Source organism: Cetorhinus maximus, chromosome 5 (genome assembly GCF_964194155.1).
Source record: "Cetorhinus maximus chromosome 5, sCetMax3.hap1.1, whole genome shotgun sequence".
Classification (NCBI taxonomy): domain Eukaryota; kingdom Metazoa; phylum Chordata; class Chondrichthyes; order Lamniformes; family Cetorhinidae; genus Cetorhinus; species Cetorhinus maximus.
This window is the reverse complement of record NC_135883.1, coordinates 143,596,793-143,623,609: the sequence shown is the minus strand read 5'-3', so window position 1 is coordinate 143,623,609 and position 26,817 is coordinate 143,596,793. Positions and strand designations below refer to the sequence as shown.

Below are 26,817 nucleotides of genomic sequence, written 5' to 3'. Positions count from 1 at the left end.
TGTGTTTTTAGCTTGCCTGCTCTGCTAGACTCGAGGTGAATATAGTACGAATCCTGTCAATTTTTAAAAATTTGTTCATGGGATGTGGGCGTCGCTGGCTAGGCCAGCATTTATTGCCCATCCCTAATTGCCCTTGTTTAGAGGGCATTTAAGAGTCAACCTTAACTTTTTCCTTCCTTAAAAGACATTGGTGAACCCAATGGGCTTTTATGACAATCAGCATTGGTTTCATGGTCATCATCAGACTTATAATTTGTATTGAATTCAAATTTCACCATCTGCCATGGTGGGCTTCGAATCTGGGTCCACAGAGCATTACCCTGGGTCTATAGTCTAGTGATGATACCACTATGCCACTGACTCTGCACTGCTCATATAAGTATTTGACTGTTAATTTATTTGAATAATGCTTCACAGTTTCACACTTTTGGTGAATTTCGTAGTTTTCAAGTTAAATGAAGTGGAGGCTGGGGATAATGTCAAAAGTGGAAAAATGATGATCATTATTAGGTCAGGAAACATGAGTCTATGGAGAGCAAAACTCTCCATACTCTAACTGAATAGTGTACTTTAATAGAGCAACTATTTCTCTAAAGTCCTTTTTCAAAAGGCTAGGTACATAACTTCACCCTTTTACAATTCTGACTTGTGACTAAACCCTTGGAGGAGAGATTCTAAACAGTGAGTAAGGTAACTTTCCGAATATTAACCACTTGGTGTTGATTTTATATTATATTCAAACAACCCATAGAATCATAGAAAAGTTACAGCACAGAAGGAGGCCATTCGGCCCATCTTGCCCATGCCAGCCCGAGGATACCCAGGTGCCCTTTCTAATCCCACCTTCCTGCATCCAGCCCATAGCCCTGCAGCTTGCAGCACTTAAGGTGCAGATCCAGGTACTTTTTATAAGAGTTTAGAGTTTCTGCCTCTACCACCAACTTGGGCCTTCAGGGACCTGTGCACTTGTACGCCAAGATCTCTCACTTTATCTACCACTCTTACTATATTCGCATTTATTGTGTAATCCCTGTAACTGTTTGACCTCCCTAAATGTATGACCTCACACTTCTCTTAATTAAAATCCATCTGCCACTTTACCGCCCACTCCACCAACCCATCTATATCGTTTTGTAAATTATGGCTATCCTCTACACTATCACTACTCGGCCAATCTTTGTGTCATCTGCAAATTTCCCAATCATGCCCCCCACGTTCACGTCCAAATCGTTAATATATAACACACAATCACATGCATTGACTCTTAGGATGGCTCTTGTTTAATAAATAACTTCATTTCATTAGAAATGCGTACTGAAAAATATGGGAACATTTTAATGCTTACTGAAAAATGTGAGAAAGTTGTTAAAAGTTTTTTTCCTGCAATAATTAATACAACTGCATATATTAAGAGCTTTGTAGTATAGTTTGTTCCTCTGAAAATCAAAGGCATTTGAATCAAATTAGCTAAATTCAAATCTTTAGTGCAAACACGACTTGGAATAAATTTATGATATAGAATAGATTTATTAGTTAAATCTTTAAAGTGAACCGCCATAAATTTATTTCATTTTTAATTGAATTTTTCTTCCTTCCCCAAAAAAGCAGTGGTGAGTCACAGAAATGCAGAGATTGAAGACGCAATAGTTGATGAAGGAACAATTCTAAATATAATGGAGAGCAGTCAGACGTTCCACCCCTCATCACAAAGGTTAATTCAGTCTCCAATTTTCAGTGAGTATGTAAGGTTGAACATCAGTTTTGTATCATTGAAATTTTTGACAAAATTGAAATTCACTATTGTGAAAATTCTCCCTGTTGATGTCTAGGAAAAAATATTGTTACAACCTTTTCATTGGTTCTCCTTAAAACTGATGCTACCCTGGTGCTGGAGCAGAGACCAAGCATCGGCAGCAGTTCATGCATCAATATTAAACCAGTCTTGCACAGACCCTCTTGGCAGATATGTCCTTGGAATATTTCAGCACAAAGCTACAGTTCCATTCTCCATAAAGAAAGGTTGAAAGGGGTTGGGGGGGTGCGAGGGAAAGGGGAATTGCTCCTTCTGCAGTTTCTCCACTTTTGCCTTGTCCACCAAGGCAAGTCCCCACCACCCTAGCCCATAACTTGCATCTTTTTCTGGTTTCTCTCCTATCTATCCTCATGTCCTCTCTGGCTTCACCTTCTCCAAGAGATCCGCCTCCCCATGACTCCATTCCCACTAAACCCCTAAGTTCCTTCCGAGTCCCCATGATTGCTGAGATTGTAAATGGTTCCTCTTAGGTAGGTACTGTACCGCTAAACTGTTGTCATTACCCCCTCCACAGAACTTTGCTGAAGCAGCCACACATTGTCTTCCTCTCCAGTTGTTAGTCATATTGAGCCTTCCAAATAAGTGCTCATCTTTCCTCCAATTCAATGTTTGAACCTCTTCATTCAAATATCCATCTCTGCAGTTCTGAGATGAATCCTAATTAGTCACAAATGGGATACAGTATGATTGTGGTTGTGGTGCACTGTTCCTCCTCCTCTTCCCAAACTTATTGTGGCCTTTACAACTCAAATAGTGGTCGTGTTAAATTGTTTTAATTCCCAAGAATTCACTAAGGCTCCTTAGACAGCACCTTCCAAACCCATGATCACTACCATCTAGAAGGACAAGGGCAGCAGATAGATGGGGACACCACCACCTGGAAGTTCCCCTCCAATCACTCACCGTCCTGACTTGGAAATACATCGCCGTTCCTTCACTGTTACTGGGTCAAAATCCTGGAACTCCCTAACAGCACTGTGGGTGTACCTACACCACATGGACTGCAGCGGTTCAAGAAGGCAGCTCACCACCACCTCCTCGAGGGTAACTAGGGATAGGCAATAAATGCTGACCCAGCCAGTGAAGCCCATATCCCGTGAATGAATAAAAAGAAAAAAGCGGCAAAAATTTCAGTGTCCTCCCACGCACATTCCCCTGCGTCCTTCGCATGTTTGTCTGAATCTCTTAAGCACCCCTCGCCCTCTGGCACTTGCACACTTGTGTTCTCTGTCACCTTGTCAATTCTTTGTATCACCAATCCTACCCTCTCCTTAACCCCTCCTGCTCTTCCCACTCTTGGTGCTGTCTTTCTCATTTGTTTCAACTGCTATGTAAATGTGTCCATCATAAATAACTTAGAAGCATCTACTTTGAAAATGAAACCTCAAGGTACTCAGTTTTGTGAGTGAGATATTCTGCTTGCAAACTAACATATTTTCAATATGTAACCTGTTTAAATAGATGCCAGTCACGACCAGGCAATAGTGCATCTGTTAGCTGGGTTAGAGGAAGATGGGTTTGGAAATGCAGGATCTCCATTTGCACCTGGTAGACCTTCGCAACAACAATCTGCAGGAAATTGTAGCTATCAGCAGAATAGTGATGATGAAGAAAATGAGCCGGAAATTCAAAAAGAAGAGTTGGAACTCAGTTTAATAATGTCTCAGCGTTGGGATGGCGATTTTCCAGATAATGTTGGGAAAATGAGGTAAGAAATTTATACATCTAGTTTATCAAACTCTTTGAAAAGCACAGTACTTTCTGTGAATGATTTTTAAGCACTTAATTTTTATTCCTGTTCACTTACAAGAATTATTTATTCAATATTGATCCAAAGAAAGGATGGAATGGTATAAATCTTGACTAAGTATTAGCATACTGTACTCAGCAGCACACCAGTACTGTTGTGTTATCTGCTTTTGCTATTTAATTATTGACATACAATGTTTCACAGTTTTAGTCAATCAATATGAGATGTTATAAAAACAAAAAAACTGCAAATGCTGGAAATCCAAAGCAAAAACAGAATTACCTGGAAAAACTCAGCAGGTCTGGCAGCATCGGCGGAGAAGACTAAAGTTGACGTTTCAAGTCCTCATGACTCTTCAACAGAACTGAGTAAAATTAGGAGAGGGGTGAAATACAAGCTGGTTTAAGGTGGGGGGAGAGAAGTGGGGGTTGGGGGTGGTGGTTGTAGGGACAAGCAAGCAGTGATAGGAGCAGATAATCAAAATATGTCACAGACAAAAGAACAAAGAGGTGTTGAAGGTGGTGATATTATCTAAGAGAATGTGCTAATTAAGAATGGATGGCAGGACACACAAGGTACAGCTCTAGTGGGGGTGGGGTGAAATTAGACTAACAGGGCATAAAAGGTATAAATTTAAAAATAATGGAAATAGGTGGGAAAAGAAAATATATAAATTATTGGAGAAAACAAAAGGGAGGGGGAAGAAACGGAAAGGGAGTGGGGATGGAGGAGGGAGTTCAAGATCTAAAGTTGCTGAACTCAATATTCAGTCCGGAAGGCTGTAAAGTGCCTAGTCGGAAGATGAGGTGCTGTTCCTCCAGTTTCCAGCGAAGCCCAACGCAAACTGGAGGAACAGTACCTCATCTTCCGACTAGACACTTTACAGCCTTCCGGACTGAATATTGAGCAACAACTTTAGATCTTGAACTCCCTCCTCCATCCCCGCCCCCTTTCCGTTTCTTCCCCCTCCCTTTTGTTTTCTCCAATAATTTATATAGATTTTTCTTTTCCCACCTATTTCCATTATTTTTAAATTTATACCTTTTATGCCCTGTTAGTCTAATTTCACCCCACCCCCACTAGAGCTATCTGTACCTTGTGTATCCTGCCATCCATTCTTAATTAGCAGATTCTCTTAGATAATATCATCACCTTCAACACCTCTTTGTTCTTTTGTCTGTGGCATCTTTTGATTATCTGCTCCTATCGCAGCTTTCTTGTCCCTACAACCACCACCCCCCCACCTTAAACCAGCTTATATTTCACCCCTCTCCTAATTTTACTCAGTTCTGTTGAAGGGTCATGAGGACTCGAAACGTCAACTTTATTCTTCTCCGCCAATGCTGCCAGACCTGCTGAGTTTTTCCAGATAATTCTGTTTTTGTTTAATATGAGATGTTATGTTGACCAGAGCCGCCATCTTTGGCTCTTGGTACAAACTCTCTTCTCGCCACCCTCTCCATCACTGTCTTTTTGCTGAATCAAATTGTTTGCAATCTCTGTGTCCTGTCCAGTTGAACTTCTAAACCCATATCTCCTCCATTTCTTTGACTCTTAAGTGAGGGGAAAATTTGCTATTGAAGCCAGAGACTTGTTGAATATTTCAATGCAGACATGCCTTGAAAACCTGCTTTCAAAGAAAAAATTGTACAGATCTACTCGTTAGTTTGAAGTTGCTTAATTCACCTTTATTGGATAATTTAAATTATGCCTGAAAAGGCTTTTAGGTATTTGTAAATTCTGCAATGTCATTGCACTATTGGTTAAATGTAAATGCGTAATCTACTTCTCTGCACCTGGTGTCTAGCCACTAAGCAGCAGAGGCCTGATAATGGGTCCTCTATCTCTGTCAAGGCATAGAGCTGAGGTGCAAAGCATCCCATAATTTGCACATCCTGCAGCTTTATGAAAATTCTACTGACTGATAGCAGTCATTACTTAGAATTTAACTGATCTTAAAGAATTCTCAAATGCAGGGAGGATACTGAGCTTACCTTCATTCTTTCAGCATTTAAAATGAGATTGACTCTGGGAAATTGTGTATTTGATGAATGGGTCATAAGTGAATATGAAATAAGAGCAGGATTAGACCATATGGCCCCTCAAGCTTCCTCTGCCATCCAATACTGATTATGGTTGATCTACTTGAACTCTGCTTTCCTGCAGACTCCTAGTACCCCTTGATTTCCTGAAAAATCAAAAGTCAGACTATCCCAGCCTTGAATATAAGCGATGGAGCATCCATAATCTTCTGGGGTAGAGAATTACAAAGATTTGCAACCCTCTGAGTGAAGAAATGTCTCCTCATTCTCGGCCTGAAAAGATCGACCCCTTATCCGGAGACCATGCTCCCATGTCCTACATTCCCCAACCAACAGAAACTACCTTGTATTGTCAGCAAAGCTGGATGCAGTAAGCTTTCCAACCTAATAGGACATTTGCTAAAAATGCTTGAAGCCAATGACTATCTTTGGCGCAGAATTATATTTTTTTTTAAAAAAAGTAATGTTTCAGATTTTCAGAGAAGAATTTAAGTGACTGCTCTTCGGAGGAAGATAATGCGTTTTCTGATGGCCAGATGGAGTGGCGAGGAAATCGGAACATGATGGCTAATCTTTCTATTCCTCAGCTTGATGGAGCTGCAGATGAGAACACTGGTATGTGTCTTTGTTGTCTGTGTTGTAACCCAGTGAGCACTGAAGGGCTAGATCAGCTTACATGGCATGCAAATATTTGATGTATTGAGGGGAAAAATTGCATTCTTAATACTATGTATTAATTTCAGGCTGTGGCAAAATTGAAGATCCCTTTTAACTACCCTGCTTTGTTGCACCCTTGAAGAACCAATACATTTATCAAACACAATTGTTCTATTCCAGGAAGCCAGGCAGTGAAGGATAGAGCTAGAGCCAATCATGACATACTTTTGTAGGCTTTTATTTGCAGAGATTCACACTACAAACATACTCTTCCTAACCTAAATTGCTACAGTTTCAAACTGTTCCAATTTGTAAGAGCACAAATGAATTCCCAGTTAATGTCCACCATCTGCAAACAATTAAATACAATTAATATAAAATTAACAATTTCCTTTTCATAATGCTGTGTTGACTGTGCCTGATTATTATAATTTTCCATGTGCTCTAACACCTCCTCAATAGATTCCAGCATTTTCTTGACAACTGATGCCAAGATAACTGGATGGCAGTACCCTTTTCTCTCTCCCCTCCTTTCTTCTGTTACGTTGGCTGCCTTCCACTCCCCTGGGATTGTTCCAGAATCTAGGAAACTTTTGAAGATCACATCAATTGGGGGAAGGGTAGTGGTATTCCAGAGACTCAGGGTAATGATCTGGGGACCCAGTGCAGAAGATAAGGCTGAAGCATTTGCTGTAATCTTCAGCCAGAAGTGCCAAGCGGATGATCCATCTCAGCCTCCTCCAGAGATCCGCAGCATCACAGATGCCAGTCTTCAGCCAATTCGATTCACTCCACGTGATATCAAGAAACGGCTGAAGGAACTGGATACTGCAAAGGCTACGGGCCCTGATAATATTCCGCCTATAGTACTGAAGACTTGTGCTCCAGAACTTGTCGCACCCCTAGCCAAGCTGTTCCAGTATAGCTACAACACTGGCATCTATCTGGCTATGTGGAAAATTGCCCAGGCATGTCCTGTACATAAAAAGCAGGACAAATTTCCTCAGGGGTCAGTATTAGGACCACTTCTTTTCTTGCTCTATATTAATGGCCTTGACTTGTGTGTGCAGAGCACAATTTCAATCTTTGCAGGCGACACAAAACGTGGACATATTATGAACTGTGAGGAGGATAGTGATAGACTTCAAGAAGACATAGGCTGATGTAAAGGGCAAACACATGGAGGCTAAAATTGAATGTGGAGAACCATGAAGTGATTAGTTTTGGTACAAAGAATGAGGAAATGCAATATAAAATAAAGCTCGTTCAGGAGCAGAGGGACCTGGAGGTAAATGCGCACAAATCATTGAAGGTGACAGGGCAGATTGATAAAGCAGTTATTAAGGTATACTAAGTCCTGGGCTTTATAAATAGAGGCATGAGAGTACGAAAGCAAAATTATGGTGAACCTTTATTTTTCGGTCTTAACTGGAATAGTGTCAATCCTGACACCACTCTTCATAAAGGAAGTGAAAGCTTTGGATAGAGTGAAGAAAAGATTTAAGAGAGTGGTCTGGGGATGAGGGTTTTCAGTTACCTGGGTAAATTGGCAAAGCTGAGGCTGTTCTCCTTAGAGACGCGAAGGTTGAGAGGAGATTTTAGAGGTATTCAAAATCATGAGGGTCCTAGACAGTAGATGGAGGGAAACTGTTTCTATTGGTGGAAGGGTTGAAAACCAGAGGACACAGACTTAAGATGATTGGCAAAAAAACAGGCAGTGAGGAAAATCTTTATGTAGTGAATGGTTAGGATCTGGTATACATTGTCTGAGAGGGTGGTAGAGTCAGATTTTAGTCGTGGCTTTCAGAAGAGAATTGGATGATTACCTGAAGAGAAAATTTGCAGGTCTACGGGGAATTGAAGGGTGAGTGGAACTAGCTGAGTCGTTCTTTTCGAGTTCTGGCACAGGCTCAACAGGCCAAATGGCAGCCTCCTGTGCTGTAACCATTCTATGATTGTGCAGTACATGGGGTCAATTAACTTCCTAGAATACAAACAAATATCTATTACAGGACCTTTCATTAACGCTGAGAAAATTCAGCATATATATATTATTGTGGTTTAAGGGGCTAGGAATAATTATACAATCGTACTATTAAATGTACAGCAATGTTTATATTCTAAGATAAAAGCAAAAAACTGCGGATGCTGGAAATCCAAAACAAAAATAAAAATACCTGGAAAAACTCAGCAGGTCTGGCAGCATCTGCGGATAGGAACACAGTTAACGTTTCGAGTCCATATGAGTCTTCAACAGATCTAAGTAAAAATAGAAAAGAGGCGAAATATAAGCTGGTTTAAGGGGGGGTGGGACAGGTAGAGCTGGATAGAGGGCCAGTGATAGGTGGAGATAGCCAAAAGATGTCATGACAAAAGGATAAATAGGTGTTGAAGTTGGTGATATTATCTAAGGAATGTGCTAATTAAGGGTAAAAAGCAGGACAAGCAAGGTTTAGATAGCCCTAGTGGGGGTGGGGTGGGGTGAGGGGAAGGGATCGAATCTCAGGAAGGATGTGCTGGCCCTGGAGAGGGTCCAGAGGAGGTTCATGAGAATGATCCCAGGAATGAAAGGCTTAACATATGAGGAACATATGAGGACTCTGGGTCTATACTCGATGGAGTTTAGAAGGATGAGGGGGAATCTGATTGAAACTTACAGAATACTGAAAGGCCTGGATAGAGTGGACGTGGGGAAGATGTTTCCATTAGTAGGAGAGACTAGGACCCGAGGGCGCAGCCTCAGAGTAAAGGTAAGACCTTTTAGAACAGAGATGAGGAGAAACTTCTTTAGCCAGAGAGTGGTGAATCTATGGAATTCATTGCCACAGAAGGCTGTGGAGGCCAGATCATTGAGTGTATTTAAGATCGAGATAGATAGGTTCTTGATTGGTAAGGGGATCAAAGGTTACGGGGAGAAGGCGAGAGAATGGGGTTGAGAAACTTATCAGCCATGATTGAATGGCGGAGCAGACTCGATGGGCCGAATGGCCTAATTTCTGCTCCTATGTCTTATGGTCTTATGGAAATAGGCTAAAATGTTTATATTCTAGTTGGTATTGAATAGGATAACAGGATAAGCGTAATGAACCTGAAAGCACCTCTGGCAACATTTCTTTGGATAGAGTGGTTTAGCTGCCAATCTCAAGAAAATAAGAGCTGTGGGTCACAGTGACTGCAAGTAAGCTGAGATAAACTTTTTTCTTTAAAATGAACCAAATAATAGTGTAGTCAGTACCTTCCCACATCCCAACCATTCATTCATTCTCTCTCTGCCTCCGTCTCTCTGCCTCCGTCTCTCTCTCTCTGCCTCCGTCTCTCTCTCTCTGCCTCCGTCTCTCTCTCTCTGCCTCCGTCTCTCTCTCTCTGCCTCCGTCTCTCTCTCTCTGCCTCCGTCTCTCTCTCTCTCTGCCTCCGTCTCTCTCTCTCTGCCTCCGTCTCTCTCTCTCTGCCTCCGTCTCTCTCTCTCTGCCTCCGTCTCTCTCTCTCTGCCTCCGTCTCTCTCTCTCTGCCTCCGTCTCTCTCTCTCTGCCTCCGTCTCTCTCTCTCTGCCTCCGTCTCTCTCTCTCTGCCTCCGTCTCTCTCTCTCTGCCTCCGTCTCTCTCTCTCTGCCTCCGTCTCTCTCTCTCTGCCTCCGTCTCTCTCTCTCTGCCTCCGTCTCTCTCTCTCTGCCTCCGTCTCTCTCTCTCTGCCTCCGTCTCTCTCTCTCTGCCTCCGTCTCTCTCTCTCTGCCTCCGTCTCTCTCTCTCTGCCTCCGTCTCTCTCTCTCTGCCTCCGTCTCTCTCTCTCTGCCTCCGTCTCTCTCTCTCTGCCTCCGTCTCTCTCTCTCTGCCTCCGTCTCTCTCTCTTTCTGCCTCCGTCTCTCTCTCTCTGCCTCCGTCTCTCTCTCTCTCTGCCTCCGTCTCTCTCTCTCTGCCTCCGTCTCTCTCTCTCTGCCTCCGTCTCTCTCTCTCTGCCTCCGTCTCTCTCTCTCTGCCTCCGTCTCTCTCTCTCTGCCTCCGTCTCTCTCTCTCTGCCTCCGTCTCTCTCTCTCTGCCTCCGTCTCTCTCTCTCTCTGCCTCCGTCTCTCTCTCTCTGCCTCCGTCTCTCTCTCTCTGCCTCCGTCTCTCTCTCTCTGCCTCCGTCTCTCTCTCTCTGCCTCCGTCTCTCTCTCTGCCTGTGTGTCTCTCTCTCTGCCTGTGTGTCTCTCTCTCTGCCTGTGTGTCTCTCTCTCTGCCTGTGTGTCTCTCTCTCTGCCTGTGTGTCTCTCTCTCTGCCTGTGTGTCTCTCTCTCTGCCTGTGTGTCTCTCTCTCTGCCTGTGTGTCTCTCTCTCTGCCTGTGTGTCTCTCTCTCTGCCTGTGTCTCTCTCTCTCTGCTTGTGTCTCTCTCTCTCTGCCTGTGTCTCTCTCTCTCTGCCTGTGTCTCTCTCTCTCTGCCTGTGTCTCTCTCTCTCTGCCTGTGTCTCTCTCTCTCTGCCTGTGTCTCTCTCTCTCTGCCTGTGTCTCTCTCTCTCTGCCTGTGTCTCTCTCTCTCTCTCTCTGTGTGTCTCTCTCTCTCTCTGTGTGTGTCTCTCTGTCTCCTCCCCCCACCCCAACTTCCCTTACCACCTTCTCACCTCATGATAACAGCTCATTGGACTGTTCAATTCCCTTAGAGATGAAATGTGAAAAATGCCATTAACTTTCCTCAAAAAAATAGAAACAGACTGACTTGACCGGTTAGTAGAAGACTGATTAGATAAACCCTCGAGCTTTAACTGATACTTTACAATCAGAATTTGCGTTTTATTTTGTACATGGTTGACTTTGGCCAGTCAGTAAATTGGCAAAAAGATAAATGTGCAGATGGTTTTGTTGGTCAATTTTTTTTTTTGCAGAGAAGTGCTTCTATTGCTTTTCAATGGAGGGGAAGTGCAAATAAGCAACAAACTTTAATTTGTGTAGTGCCTCTTGGGGCATTCCAAAGGGTGCCACAAGGTTAATTACTTTGAAATTTTTTTATGATTAAACTACTGAATGGCTTTGGGACACTTTTCAGGTTAGCCACTGTAGTTATGTAGTTCAATAAACATTCAGTTGTGGAGAAGACATTTATGAAACATGAAACCTCCTTTAACAATAGGGGGAGATGGCAGTGTAGCGGCAATGTCACTGGACTAGCAACCCAGAGTCCCCTGGCTAAAAATCTGCAGACGCGTTCAAATCCCACCATGGCACCTGGTGGAATTTAAATTCAACTAATTAAATCTGGAATTGTGAGCTAGTCTGAATAATGGTGACCATGAAACTATCATCGATCGTTGCAAAAACCCACCTCGTTCACTAATGCCCTTTAGAGAAGAAAATCTGCTGTCCTTATCTGGTCTGGTCTACATGTGACTCCAGACTCTCAGCAATGTGGTTGACTGCTCTCTGTAATGTTCAGTTCCGGGGCAATTAGGGATGGGCAACAAATGCTGGTCTTTCCAGTGATGCTCATACCCCATGAAAGAATTTTAAAAAGCAACATATTGAGAGTCTCTGGAAATCCCATTTTTAATTGTCAAGCACCTATCGAGATACAATTCATGTCAAGCCAATGCTGTTATTTGCATATGACACTGGCAGTCATTTTTTGGAAGAGACTTCTGCTTTATTTCCAAGTTATGGAAGTTATACCTGCAAGTTCACACATGGGGATCTGAAATGAGACTGTTATCACATTTTACCTGGGATAAACATCTGTCCCCTGTTCTGGCTGTATGGATCCTATCAGTGTTGTGTTGAAATATAACTCCAAGATAATGTGCTTATCCAGAAATTGTCATAATTTATTTTCTACTTTCTTATCTCGGACCTTCTGACAGCACTTTTTTCCTCCTCTTGTTGGTTTCTCTGACCGCATGCCAGATTTATAAAGGAATATACTTGGGGGGGAAAAAAAGCAGGGTCTAGGGAAAGAGCAGAGGTGTGGGCCTAAATGGTAGTTCTTTGAAAGAACCAGCAGAAGCATGAAAAACCTGAATAGCCTCCTGTGCTGTATGTTTAACGCTCAAGGAAAACAAGTAACCTACTTTGTCAGAGGCCTTTGTTAATGCTTTTTAAACTTGCAACATAGTGATGAGTGCAACACCAAGAATAGCTTGGCCTCACTTCTTGTTGGCAAATGCCTAACCTCCACTAAGTATAAGCACATACGAAACATACATTCATACGAACAAGAAGCAGGAGTAGGCCATTCAGCCCCTTGAGTGTTACCCTAAATAAGTGACTTTGCATATGTTAATCATGGGACTGTTGCATTGCTTTAAATTTGACACTTTTTTACCTGGTTTGTTTTGGGGAGGGGAAAGAAAATTGTATAGTGACTACTTTGAGTACTTTTCAAGTCTGGGGCTCAGTGAGGCACTGATGTGTGAACATTGTTTCTATATGAACTAATTCTAGCTTGGATGCAAGTGGCTAGCATAGGGAGAGAGAGAAAGTTGGTGACAATGTATTTTTAATGTTACAAAGTTTGCTGGCTTGTATTGCCATCAGGCTGAACTATTTTAATGTTCTTCTATCCTTCAGCAATTCCATGGCTATCTCATTGAACTTATTGCATTTTAGATAACACATTAAACGAAGATGGTTCAAGAACTCATTCTACATTAGCAGTCCGAGACAAAGTACTGACAAAGACGACGTTTCACAAGGAGACTGTGATATTAGAACTGCCACCATCTGATCATGTTGGACTACAGTACAATCATGCAGGTACCACACCTCATACGCTTGATGGTTTGAACTCTACAGAATTACCGTCGTATCAAAATTCATTCATCACAACAAAGAAGCCTGAGCACTCAGTTTCTAATTTTTCGAATGAAGCTGGTTATGATTTAAAATGCAGTGCACCTTGTGAAGAAATTGGCCTTTGCAATGTGAAGTTTGCAAATGCTGATATGATAGATAGATCTCCAGATGCAGTCTGTGAAAACAAACATATAACCAGTGACTATGAAAATCAGGTACCATCACACACTGATAGACTTCAGAGGGTAAAGCATTATATCAGCATTAACTGTGAAAAGAATTTGTCGTTTACACACCAGAGAAATCTAACCACTGAAGATGAATTTCATAGTAATTCAACTCTCGGTTGCTTAGTCGGGAGGATAGCTAATAAAGTGCCTCATGCATCCAATAAAAAAGAAAACAGCATGTATGATAAACCTGTGATTCCCCTAATAGGTATAAAAAATGGGGTTCAGCTTTTTGAAGAACATAAAACTACCGCAACAGATGCTGAAAACAACATTGCAAAAAGCCGTAGTGAACTTAAAATTAGATATGAAGACTTTCAAGCAACCCAAAGAGAGAAAACTGTCATTGATCAGCATGAGGCACAATACACATTTTTCCCTAGTGTGGTACTTCCCAACTGTCTGAAATGCCCAGAAAAAGTCTTCAACAGGCCGCCTAAACTTCAGAAACAAGATGACCGCAGGTTAAAGCTCAAGTTGAGTAGAAAGAAATCAAATGGTACCCAGTTGACAGGAAATTCTACAGCTGCAAAGGTAAAAAGTGCCCACTCCACTGAACTGAATTCTTGTAGCATCAGAGTACTGCAAAATGAAATATCACTGGATCACAGTTCGATGAAATCTTTAGATAATGGTCTTCCTTTAGAATCACAGATCTTTAATAAGGAAGGATCTCCAGAAAATAGCCTAGAGGGACAGTCATTTCGGTTAGCATGCAGTAAGTATACACTCCGAACAAAGCGGAAAGTAAGCTACGAAGCTGAAGACAGTGAACATGGCCAAGGCTCAGAAATCTTCAAGGCCAGCCCAACTCGGCCAGAGTATTCAAAAGCCAATGATAACAGTACAGATCGTTCTCAGCGATCACGCAAAAGGAGAAGGCTTAACAAGAAGGAGCCCCCTGTGATTATAAAATATATAATTATTAACCGATTCAAGGGCAGAAAAAATATGTTGGTTAAGTTAGGGAAAGTGGATTCAAGTGAGGACCATGTTGTGCTTGATGAAGATAAACTGCAAAAATATCACAAAATTTCACCATTAAAAGACTGGTGGCCCAAGGTCACTGAACCACCTCTTGTTATCAAACCTTTTGCAACACCTACACCAAAGAGAGGAAAAAAAGCTAAAGTTCAGTCGAGCTTAAAAAAAAGAGCTGGAAGATACAAAAAGCTGCAAATAAAGGAAAAACTGAACATTGCCAGCCAAACTCAAATAAAAAGAAGTGCTTTTACTAAAAAGAAAGTAGAATTTTCGCAACTTTCCCCTCCTTCACCTTGTTACAGTGCTGAGGCAGATGACTGTTCAACAGAATATAAAGATGTGATGTATAAACTTGGCTTTTTGTCTGAAAGAATGCCAAGTCCTTCTAAACCATCACCACCTCGATGCTGGTCACCAAGTGAAATGCAAGGGGATGGAATGCCATCCATTGTATCAACAGAAGATGACGTACTGGTCAGAGACAGTGATCCCTGTGCTTTAATCAATTCTGATCATTTGTTGCAAGGCAGTAAAAATCACGGAAAAAAGCAATGTTTAAAATCCAGGAAGAAATCTCCCTGCAATGCTGGCATGACAGCTAAAAAGATGAAAGTATCCCAGAAAGCTAAGCAAGTGACAGGCGATGAAAAAGATGAACAGCAGTTAAAGCAACGTAAGAAAACAAGAAAAAGATGGACTCGGAGACAAAAAAATACAGTTCCAAACCTTGCTGTGAAGCAGGGGGCACTTCAAAGTTCGGAACCACATGAGCAAAAGAGAAGCTCTGAGCTCATCAGCAGCGAACTGAATTCATCCTCTAAAGATAGAGCCATAAGTAGGTTTTGTGGAAATCTTGAAAACGTGCTTGTTGCAGAATCAGACCCCGTTTCCAAGATTGATGAGCAACCCAACATTCCTCTTAGCATTTGCTCAACAGGGCATCTTCCTTCAACACAGCCTTATTCTGAAGAAATTCAAGGCGACTCAGGGGGTTACTATTGTTCTTTGCTGGAAGCCGATGACAACACAAACCTGCCTGACTTCTCATATCCGCCAGGTGAGCAAGTCTCAGACACACTATCCCAATTAGCCACATGTTCTCAGTCCCAGTTGCATTCCAGTCTCCCATTCAGTCTCAGCAAAACGAGCCCTTCATGCACACCCTCTGATTCTATTTACATGTTGGATAACAGAACTCAGATGACAGATAATTTCCAATTATCAGTGGGCACGAACCTTGCGTCACAGGTAGCATTGACTCTTCCTCAAGGTGAGCATTGTTTTGATCACTTAACGGCCTCTTCCACAGATCAACCTCATCCACAGCCTTCGCAGTACTCTCACCTGCCAGTTCAGTCAACCGAAGACATGTTCAGACTACAGAGAAACAATCCAACGCAGCAGAGGTCACAGCTTATGAGCCGCACAAAAGCTGGTGGTGGTCCACCTATTTCTGAAGCTAGAGAGAGGCAAAATGGAGAAGACGTGCAAATGTATAAATCTGACCAGAAGTCCACATTTTCTCAATCAGAGCTTGAAGTTGATAGCAAAATAAATTATCCACCTCAATCATTCCTGCGATCCAAAGCTCATCAATCAAAACCTACGCTACTTACTTCTGAGGTAAATCAGCATTCAGCATATTCACAAACAAATATTGTCACGGATTTGCCTGTCAGGGTTTCTCCGCTAGCAAATGAAAAGGACGGTCAGTGTCTTAATCTTACTTCATGTAGCCACAGTAAATTAGTGAAAAAGGTTTTGGAAAGGGAACAAGAAACTGGCAGCATTTTGGATATATCTGATTTCACGCCTCCTAGAATAAAGCAGAGATCAGTGTCGGAAACTTTCTTGGAAACAAATATCATGCCCCAATCTCAGAAACCTGAACACAACCTAAGAGTAGATGGCCTAGCTTCTGTTGGTAATAGTCAGTCTAGTCTCACCGTTTTGAGAGAGTTGCTGCAGAAAAGGCAACAAAAAGCACACCAAGGAAATGTTCAAGCTCCTTCTCCAAAAACACTGTTTCATAGAAGTATTTCTTGTCCGAATGAGCAAAATGAACTCAGTAAAAGTTCTGCTAACACAGACTTTTCTGGTTTTCTCCCTGCTGCTCATTCAAAGTCCCCAAAGGATGCTGCTTCTAAAAAAACAAGAAACTCAAGAAGTGCAAAGATTGCACAGAAGAAAGCCAAAACCTCAAAAAGAGAGCTCACCAAAAAACCTCAGACTTCTCAATCTAAGTGTCCCTTTTCTGATGACAGCCCTGTTTTCCATTCAGACGCAGGCTTTGATAGTTACAGTTTTGACAGTTTATCACCTGAACTTCCCCAGTCTTACAATTTTGATATCAATACTGTTGGACAAACCAGGTATTGTACCATATATTCTGGGTGTCAATTCATGCCAGCAGCTGAGCAAAATCTGCCTCAAAAATTTTTGAGTGATGTTGTTCAGGAGTCTGTTCCAGCCCAGGCAGTAATAGAGACTTGTGCTTATAAGCCCCAGAGCAGTAAAATGCAACACTCTGACCAAGTACATCAACCTTCAGACAATACTGAATGGGCCAGGTCTGGCTCAATCAGCCCTGATCTGTTTGAAAAGACCTTTGTAGACAATGGAGAAAAGTTGAAGCAATTAAATAAAAACTCTAACCTGCCAATTCCAAATGCTCTGTCAAGTTCTTCTGAGTCATCTAGTACCCATTTGTCTGGAATGTCAACTATGGAGCTGAAGGATCAGACCCCTAATTGTCATGATTCTTTGGAGAATGGAACTTCCTGTAGCCCTGTAAAGTCATCCAGTAGCCAAATAATGCTATTGGATGAAGGAAGTGGAAGAGAATGTGACAGGTCTGATGTTTGTTTGTCTGCCCTTTCTACTGGTTCAAGTCCAAATGGAGCTATAGGATTTATTGGTGAAGACATGGCAGCAATAAGCTGTGAAGATCCAGAACTCTGTGCTTCCAAATATAGCAATGGTTCCCCAGCAACGTCTCATAGTTCTCCAGCATCCGTTAGTTCCCCATTACAATCCAAAAATAGCTGCTACATCAGCCGCACATCAGGTGCTCACATTTTAAAGCCTTTAATGTCACCACCAAGCCGAGAGGAAATAGTGGCAACACTGTTTGACCATAACCTGTCAGAAATTGTCTACCAAGAACCATTCTGCAGTGATCCTTCAGATGCTCCGGAAAAACCCAGGTGAGAAGTCTAAATGCCCCTCTAGCTATGTAAAATCAGGAAAGTGTTAACTGACTAAGCAAAGTCCTATTTTAGAATTAAGTATATGATGCTGCACCATGATAAAATATGTTCAAATTATTTTGACTTGTAAATTGATAGGTATGATATACAGACTGTTATGTAACTTAGTTTAAGTTCCCTGGCCTCAACCGCCGCTTCTTCACCATGGACGTCCAATCCCTCTACACTTTCACCCCCCAATGAAATAGTCTGAGGGCTCTCTGCTTCTTCTTTGAACAGAGGCCCGAACAATCCCCATCCACCACTACTCTCCTCCGTCTGACTGAACTTGTTCTCACACCGAACAATTTCTCCTTAAACTCCTCTCACTTCCTCCAAATAAAAGGTATGGCTTTGGGTACTCACATGGGCCCCAGCTATGCCTGTCTCTTTATGGGGTATGTGGAACATTCCTTGTTCCAATCATACTCAGGCCGCTTCCCACAACTCTTTCTCTGGTACATCAATGACTGCTTCGGTGCCGCTTCATGCTCTCGCCTGGACCTGGAAAAATTTATTAATTTTGCTTCCAATTTCCACCCCTCCATCATTTTCACATGGTCCATCACTGACACTTCTCTTCCCTTCTTTGACCTCTCAGTCTCAATTTCTGGTGATATACTGTCCACCAATATTCATTACAAGCCTACCGACTCCCACAACTACCTCGACTACAGCTCCTCACACCCCGCTTCCTGTAAGGACTCCATCCCATTCTCTCACTTTCTTCACCTCCGTTGCATCTGTTCTGATGATGTCACTTTCCAAAACGGTTCCTCTGACATGTCTTCCTTTTTCCTTAACCAAGGTTTTCCACCCACGGTGGTTGACGGGGCCCTCCGCCGTGTCCGGCCCATCTCCCGCGCATCCGCCCTCACACCTTCCTCTCCCTCCCAGAACCATGATAGGGGCCCCCTTGTCCCCACTGATTACCGCACCAGCCTCTGCATTCAAAGGATCATCCATCATCCTCCGCCATTTCCGCCAACTCCAGCGCACTGCCGCCACCAAACACATCTTCCCCCCCACCCCACCCTGGCAGCATTCCACAGGGATCGTTCCCTCTGGGACACCCTGGTCCACTCCTCCATCACCCCCTACACCTCAATCCCCTCCCATGGCACCTTCCCATGCAACTGAAGAAGGTACAACACCTGCCCCTTCACTTCCCCCCCTCCTCACTGTCCAAGGGCCCAAACACTCCTTTCAAGTGAAGCAGCATTTCACTTGCACTTCCCTCAATTTAGTCTACTGCATTCGCCGCTCCCAATGCGGTTTCCTCTACATTGGAGAGACCAAACGCAGACTGGGTGACCACTTTGCAGAACACCTTCGGTCTGTCCACAAGCATGACCCAGACCTCCCTGTCGCTTGCCAATTCAACACGCCACCCTGCTCTCATGTCCACATGTCCATTCCTGGCCTGCTGCAATATTCCAGTGAAGCCCAGTGCAAACTGGAGGAACAGCACCTCATCTTCCGACTAGGCACTTTACAGCCTTCTGGACTTAACATTGAGTTCAACAGCTTCAGATCATGAACTCTCTCCTCCATCCCCACCCCCTTTCCAATAATTTATAATTTTTTTAACACATTTTTCTTTTCCCACCTATTTCCATTATTTTAAAATTTATTTCCACCTTTTAACCTATTTCGATCCCTTCCCCCCCACCACACCCCTACTAGGGTTATCTGTCACTTGCTCGCCCTGCATTCTACCCTTAATGTCACCATTAGCACATTCCTTAGCTAATATCACCACCATCAACACCACTTTGTCCTTTTGTCTATGACATCTTTGACAATCTCCTCTTTGCCTCCACCTATCACTGCCCCTCTCTCCAGTTCTACCTGTCCCGCCCCCTTCTACCAGCTTATATTTCACCTCATTTCTCTATTTCCTTAGTTCTGATGAAGAGTCATATGGACTTGAAACGTCAACTGTATTACTCTCCTCAGATGCTGTCAGACCTGCTGAGTTTTTCCAGCTATTTTTGTTTTTGTTTAATTTTTTTCTTGTTTTTGTATAAAGATCGACCCTCAAACAGTTTCCCCCTGAATGACACTTAGCATATGCAATCCCTGCACCGTCTTAGAAATTCACTGTTTCAATAGCTTAGGTGAATTCTTAACTGTCTGTGAGCAAGCTTTGATTTTTTATTACTTTTGCCAATAAATTTCCTGTTGTCATAATCATTGCTGTATTATTTTGTTTAGCAGTTTTCTTAATTTCTGTTCAAATAGATTATTTTATGGAGTGGATTAGAATCATAGAATGGTTAGAGCACAGAAGACAGTTTGGCCCATATGTGTCCATTCTGGCCCACTGCAAGAGCAATTTAGCTAGTCCCACTCCCTGCCCATTCCCTGTAGCCCTGCAATTTTTTTCCTTCCAGATGCTTATCCAATTCCCCTTTGAAAGCCTTTGTATTTGCCTCCACCACATACTCAAGCTGTGCATTCCAGATTGTAACCACTTGCTAACCTCATGTCACATTTGGTTCTTTTGCTAATGACTAAATTTGTCCTCGGGTTCCTGACCTTTCCAACAAAAGGAACATTTTTTCTCTCTCTACTCTGTCCAGGCCCCTCATGATTTTGGATGCCCCTATCAAATCTCCTCCCCACCTTCTCTTTCCAGAGAACAGCCCCCAGCTTCTCTCATCTATCCTTGTAACCGAAGCCCCTCATCCTGGAACCATTCTCATAAATATTTGCTGCATCCTCTCTAAAGTTTCATATTCTTCGTAAAGTGTAGCGCTGGAATTGGCAGCAGATGCATGGGAACACCACCACCTGCAAATTCCCCTCCAAGCCACACACCATCCTGATTTGGAACTATATCATTGCTCCTTCAGTGTCGCTAGGTCAAAATCATGGAACTCTCCCTAACAGCACTGTGGGTGTTCCTATACCACATGGACTGCAGCGGTTCAAGAAGGCGGCTCACCACCAGCACCACCTCAAGGGCAATTAGAGATGGGCAATAAATGCTGGCCTAGCCAGCGACACCCATCCCATGATGATACCTTCAATGTAAAGAAATACAAGATGTGTTTTCTACCACCAATCATCCAAAAATGCAGCCAGCATAGTCAGCCTGAAAGATGCATATTCCCTGAATCCAATATGGAAATATTGTAGGAAAGTACCACAGATTCAATGTTGTCGTGAAAATTCAGTGTAAAGTAGAATTTAGATAGCCTGAAGTATGCGGAGTACTCACCAACTGTCCCAGTAAATGCTGCTTAGCAAAGATAAAAGCCCCTTACACATATACGAATATTTAGCTAACTGCAGGCAGCAGTTTCTGTCCCTACTGGATTATCAGTTTTGTGATTAAGTAAAGGAAATCCCAGTTATGCCTAGGAAAGTCCCTACCTTTTTATAAAAGAGAATTTTGAAATGGAAGCCATTATTGTTCCTCTCTGGACAAATTTGCTTCACTCAATGTGTTCAGCAATTTAAACAAGGGTCCTGATGCGGTTATAATACCATCTCATATCCAAATTCAGATCATTCTAATTCTTTGTGGTGTATGCATAGTTTTTAAAAAATTTTGGGTCACTGTGGGATGAATGGTTTTGCATTTTAGAGACTGTGTCCAATTCTCCCAAATTCATAGATCAAAAAACCCTATGTAGAACAATATAATGGTTGCACTGGGACTACAGCAGCTTCCTTCAGTGCTAGCCTATGTGCAAATCCTCGCCCTTTTGGACGGATGCCCAGGGCGGGAGCATTACCATGGAAAAGGACAGAGATAAGGCAGGAGTAAAAGTTTTGAACTGGGGGAAGGCAAATTTTGCAGAAATGAGAAGGGACTTGGCTGAGGTGGACTGGACAGCACTACTGGAGGATAAAACAGTGGAAAACCAGTGGGAAGCACTAAAAAGCAAGATCCTAATTGTACAAAGTAGACATGCCCCCTACAAAAATAAGACTGGTACTGCCAAATCTAGACCCCCCTGGATGTCTAAGGGAATACAGGGGAAGATCAAACAGAAAAAGAAAGCGTACGATAGGCACAAAGAACTAAGCAGGTAGCCTAGACAAATATAGGAAGTGCAGGGACGAAGTAAAAAAGGAAATAAGGAAATCAAAGAGAGGGCATGAAAAAAGAGTAGCAAGTAAAGTTAAAGTAACCCAAAGATGTTTTACCAATACATTAATGCTAAAAGGTTAGTTAAGGAACAAGTGGGACCTATCAGAGATGAAGATGAAAACTTGTGTGTAGATGCAGAAGCTGTGGGAAGGGTTTTGAATGAATATTTTGTCTCCGTGTTTACAAAGGAAAGGGAGGATGTAAATATAGTAGTCCAGGAGGAACACTGCGAGATATTGGATGGGATAGTCATAAAGAGAGAGGAAGTACTCGAAGGGTTGAAATCCTTGAAAGTTGATAAGTCACCAGAGCCAGATGGATTGTTTCCGAGGCCGCTGAAGGAAGTCAGCGAGGAGACAGCAGATGCCCTGAGGATGATTTTCCAATCTTCACTAGATATAGGGGAGGTAGCGGGGGACTGGAGAAATGCAAACGTAGTTCCATTGTTTAAAAAGGGAACAAAGGAAATGCCAAACAATTATAGGCCAGTTAGTCTTACATCGGTTGTGAGCAAATTAGTAGAATAAATCCTGAGAGATAGGATTAACTGTCAAGCGGAAAGGCATGGACTAGTCAGGGATGGTCAGCATGGATTTGTTAAAGGAAGGTCTTGCCTCTCAAATTTGATTGAATTCTTTGAGGAAGTGACAAGAAGGGTTGATGAAGGTAGTGCAGTGGATGTTGTGTACATGGATTTTAGCAAGACATGTGACAAGGTCCCACATGACAGATTGTTCAAGAAAGTAAAAGCCCATGGGATTCAGGGTAATGTGGCAAACTGGATAAAAGGTTGGCTTTGTAACAGGAAACAAAGGGTAAAGGTTGATGGATGCCTTTGCGAATGGAAATTTGTCTCAAGTGGTGTTTCACAGGGCTCGGTGTTGGAACCCTTGCTGTTTGTATTATATTTAACGATTTGGACGTGAACGTGGGGGCACGATTGGGAAATTCGCAGATGACACGAAGATTGGCCGGGTAATGGATAGTGTAGAGGATAGCCATAATCTCCAAAACAATATAGATGGGTTGGTGGAATGGGCGGTAAAGTGGCAGATGGATTTTAACATAGAGAAGTGTGAGGTCATACATTTAGGGAGGTCAAACAGTTACAGGGATTACACAATAAATGGGAATATACTAAGAGGGGTAGATGAAGTGAGAGATCTTGGCGTACAAGTACACAGGTCACTGAAGGCAGCAGTTCAAGTAGACAAGGTTGTAAAGAAGGCATATGGAATGCTTTCCTTCATTGGCAGAGGTATAGAATATGAAGGTAAGGATATAATATTGGAATTGTATAAAACACTGGTGAGCCACAACTGGAGTATTGTGTGCAGTTCTGGTCACCACATTACAGGAAGGACGTAATAGCTCTGGAGAGAGTGCAGAGGAGGTTTACAAGAATGTTACCAGGGTTAGAAAAGTGTAGCTAAGAGGAGAGATTGGATAGGTTGGGGTTATTTTCCTTAGAACAAAGAAGGCTGAGAGGTGACTTGATTGAGGTGTACAAAATATGAGGGGAATAGATAGAGTGGACAGGATAAAATTGTTTCCCTTGGTGGAGAATTCTCGAACCAGGGGCCATAGATTCAAGATAAGTGGCAGAAAGTGTAGGGTGGACATGAGGAAGAACTTTTTTATGCAGAGGGTAGTGGGTGTCTGGAATTCCCTGCCCAAGTTGGTGGTAGAGGCAGAAACTCTAAACTCTTTTAAAAAGTACCTGGATCTGCGCCTAAAGTGCTGTAAACTGCAGGGCTATGGGTCGGGTGCAGGAAGGTGGGATTAGAAAGGGCACCTGGGTGTCCTCGGGCTGGCATGGACAAGATAGGCCAAATAGCCTCCTTCTGTGCTGTAACTTTTCTATGGTGCAGGAGAATCAGGCAAGAGTACCCACTTTGGATTCCTGGGGCCAGGAAAACTGTCTCAAATCTATTAAGGAGTGGGAAGGGCCCAAGATAAGAATAGCAATGTCAGACTCATTTAAAGAGTCACATAAAGGCAGTTATCCCTGAGCCCATCAGGATTTAGTGGTGGCTCAGGGGTTTAAATGAGACTCTCTCAGGTCTCGCGCACCTTCCAGCGAACCATGTCGGTTTGCTCGTGTGGAGACCCTTCATCAATGGGCACTCAATTGAGGGACCTAGCGCCAGGTAGGTGGGCTGCTGAAAGCCATCCCCCTGCACTTGCATCCAACTTCCCTCCCCACCTCTCCAGCAACCCCCTCCAGCCCACCCACCAAAAAAAGAGGGAAAATCTACCCAAGGTTAGTTGACCATCACAGCTATTTTCACAAATTCCATCGAAGAGAACCGGTGTGGCTCTGAGGATTTATATCTATAGGCAGGGTAACTGTTCCTCACTGAGCTCTAACTTTGGGTTGATTTTTCCCTGTTTTTTTTTTTAATGAAGTGCAGCCTTTGTGTATAAAGGTATACATTTATACCTTTTTCCTGATGTGTGGTTTAGAGTTTTTTTTCACTATCTTACAATTGTACTTTTTGGGTAATTTCACAGAATCGTAGAATTGTTACAACACAGAAGGAGGCTATTTGGCCTGTTGTGTCAGTGTCACTCCCTGTAGGAGCCATTTACCTTGTGGCACTCCTCCACCTTCTCCCTGAAACACCATACATTCTTCATTTTCAGATAACGCTGCATCCCTTTTGATTGTCTTGATTGAACCTGCCTCCACCACAACACTTAGGCAGTGCATTCCAGATCCTAACCACTCGCTGCGTGAAAAATCTTTTGTTGTAAATAGCTTTATGCAGGCTATTCATTTATTGTTATAGCAATATTGCTGCCTTTGCTCAATGGAAGGACCAATAATGGGAGGGCTAGGAGGGAGGTAGACAAGAACACAATTAGGAGCAGGAGTAGACCATATGGCCCGTCGAGCCTGATCTGCTATTCAATACGATAATGTTTGACCCTGGGCTTCAACTCCACTTCCCTGCCTGTTCCCCATATCCCTTGATTCCCTGAGACACCCAAAACCTGTCTATCCCAGCTTCAAATGTATCCAATGGTGGAGCATCCACAACCCTCTAGGGAAGAGAATTCCAAAGATTCACAACCCTTTGAGTGAAATAATTTCCCCTCATCTCTGTCCTAAACAATCACCCCCCTTACCCTGAGACTGTGCCCCTGCATTTCCCCTACCAGCAGAAGAAATCTCCTCAGCATCTACCCTATCAAGCCCCTTCAGAATCTTGTACGTTTCAGTGAGATCACCTCGCATTCTTCTAAACTCCAGAGAAAATAACCCAATTTGCTCAGCCCCTCATCATAGGACAACCCCCTCATCCCAGGGACCAATCCAGTGAATCTTCATTGTTCCATCTGCAATGCAAGTATATCTTTTCTTAAATGTGGAGACCAAAGCTACACAGACTACTCCAGATGCGGTCTCACCAAAACCCTGTACAATTCTAGCAAGACTTCTTTATTCCTGTACTCCAATCCCCTTCCAGTAAAGGCCATCATGCCTTTTGCCTTCCAGATTGCTTGCTGTACCTGTATGTTAACTTGCTGCGTTCCTTGTACGAGCATACCCAAGTCTCTTTGAACATCAGCAATTACAAGTTTTTCACCTTTTAACAAATGTTCAGCTTCTTTATTCTTTCAATCAAAGTGAATAACTTCACACTTCCCTACATTACAATCCATCTGCCATCATGTTGCCCACTTACTTAACCTGCTTATATCTCTTTGCAGCTTTTCAGTGTCCTCCCCACAGCTTACCTTTCCGGCTAGCTTTGTATCATCAGCGAACTTAGATACATTACTCCCTGTCTCTTCACCTAAGTCATTGATATAAATTGTAAACAGCTGAGGCCCCAGCACTGACCCTTGTGGTACTCCAATATTCACTACCTGCCAACTTGAAAAAATCCTATTTATGTCCTCTCTCTGCTTGCTATGTATTAACCAATCCTCTGTCCATGCGAATATATTACCTCCAACTCCATGCGCACTTATCTTGTCTGTTAGCCTTTTTGTGTGGCACCTTATTGAAAGCCCGTTGGAAATCCAGATATACTACATCTACCGGTTCCCATTTATCTACCTTACTAGTTACATCCTCAAAAAACTCCAATAAATTTTGTTAAATGGGATTTTGCTTTAGTAAAACCATATTGATTTGTTCTAATCATCCTATGCTTTTCTAGATGCATTGTTAACAGTTCCTTAATTATAGATTCCAGCATTTTCCCCAACAACTGACATTAGACTAACTGGCCTGTAGTTCACTGTTTTCTCATTCCCCCCTTTCTTGAAAAACAGAGTAACATTTGCCAACACCCAATCTGATGGGACTGTTCCCGAATTCAGTGAATTCTGGAAAATCAGTGGATACTGCACATCCACTATCTCTGCAGCTATCCCTTTTAGAACCCTAGGGTATAGATCATCAGGTCCTGGGGATTTGTTGCTTTTAGTCCTTTAAGTTTCTCCAATATTTTTTCTGTAATATTAATTTCCTCATTCTTTTTAGCCCCTAGGTTACTGTCTATTTCTGGAATGAAACTTGTGCCTTCTACTGTGAGACACAAAATGTTTGTTCAATGCCTCTGCTGTTTCCTTTTTATCAACTTTTTGATTGTCCTTTGCTGGCTTCTAAAACACTTCCAATCCTCAGACTTGTTATTGTTTTTTGCAATACTGTAAGCACTTCTAATCTAATGCCATCCCTAACTTTGAGTGAGCCACAGATGGGCCTGACTTTCTCAGTTTTATTTTTCCATGGAATTCATTTTTGTTGGGCGTTTTGAATTTTTTCTTTCAATGTTTCCAATTGTTCATTTGCAGCCATACCTTTTAGTCTATTTACCCAATTTACCTTAGCCAGATGTCCCCTCATACTTATATATTTGGCATTGTTTAAGTTTCTCATATGTGATTGGCGTATATCACTTTCAAATTTAACCTGCAATTCAATGGTATTATGATCACTATTTCCCAGTGGATCTTTTACTACGGCATTACTAATTAACCCTGCTTCATTGCACAATACTAGATCTAAGATTCTTTCATCCCTAGTTGACTCCAAAATTTAATGGTCCAAGACTCTGTCGCGAAAACATTCCACAAACCCATTTTATAGACCTCTCCTGCCAATTTTATTGTCGCAGTCTATATGAAGATTAAAGTCCCTCACAATTATCACGTTGCCTTTGTTACAAGCTCCAATGATTTCTTGTTTAATGCTCTGTACAACGGTATAACTACTGT

The 26,817-nt window shown here is 42.5% G+C and overlaps 1 protein-coding gene across 4 annotated transcripts in view; it reads left to right on the top strand.

The window, feature by feature from the left end:
- rev3l (REV3 like, DNA directed polymerase zeta catalytic subunit) overlaps nt 1-26,817 on the top strand; it is a 221,119-nt gene that overhangs the window by 127,326 nt on the left and 66,976 nt on the right. For 2 of the 4 annotated variants that reach the window (XM_078542602.1, XM_078542604.1), the window contains exons 10-13: nt 1,606-1,734; nt 3,275-3,521; nt 6,078-6,220; nt 12,830-17,435. In XM_078542602.1, coding sequence (XP_078398728.1) covers nt 1,606-1,734; nt 3,275-3,521; nt 6,078-6,220; nt 12,830-17,435 — 5,125 coding nt within the window. The remainder of the gene's footprint in view (nt 1-1,605; nt 1,735-3,274; nt 3,522-6,077; nt 6,221-12,829; nt 17,436-26,817) is intronic. The other 2 variants (XM_078542605.1, XM_078542603.1) reach the window with 2 other exon arrangements.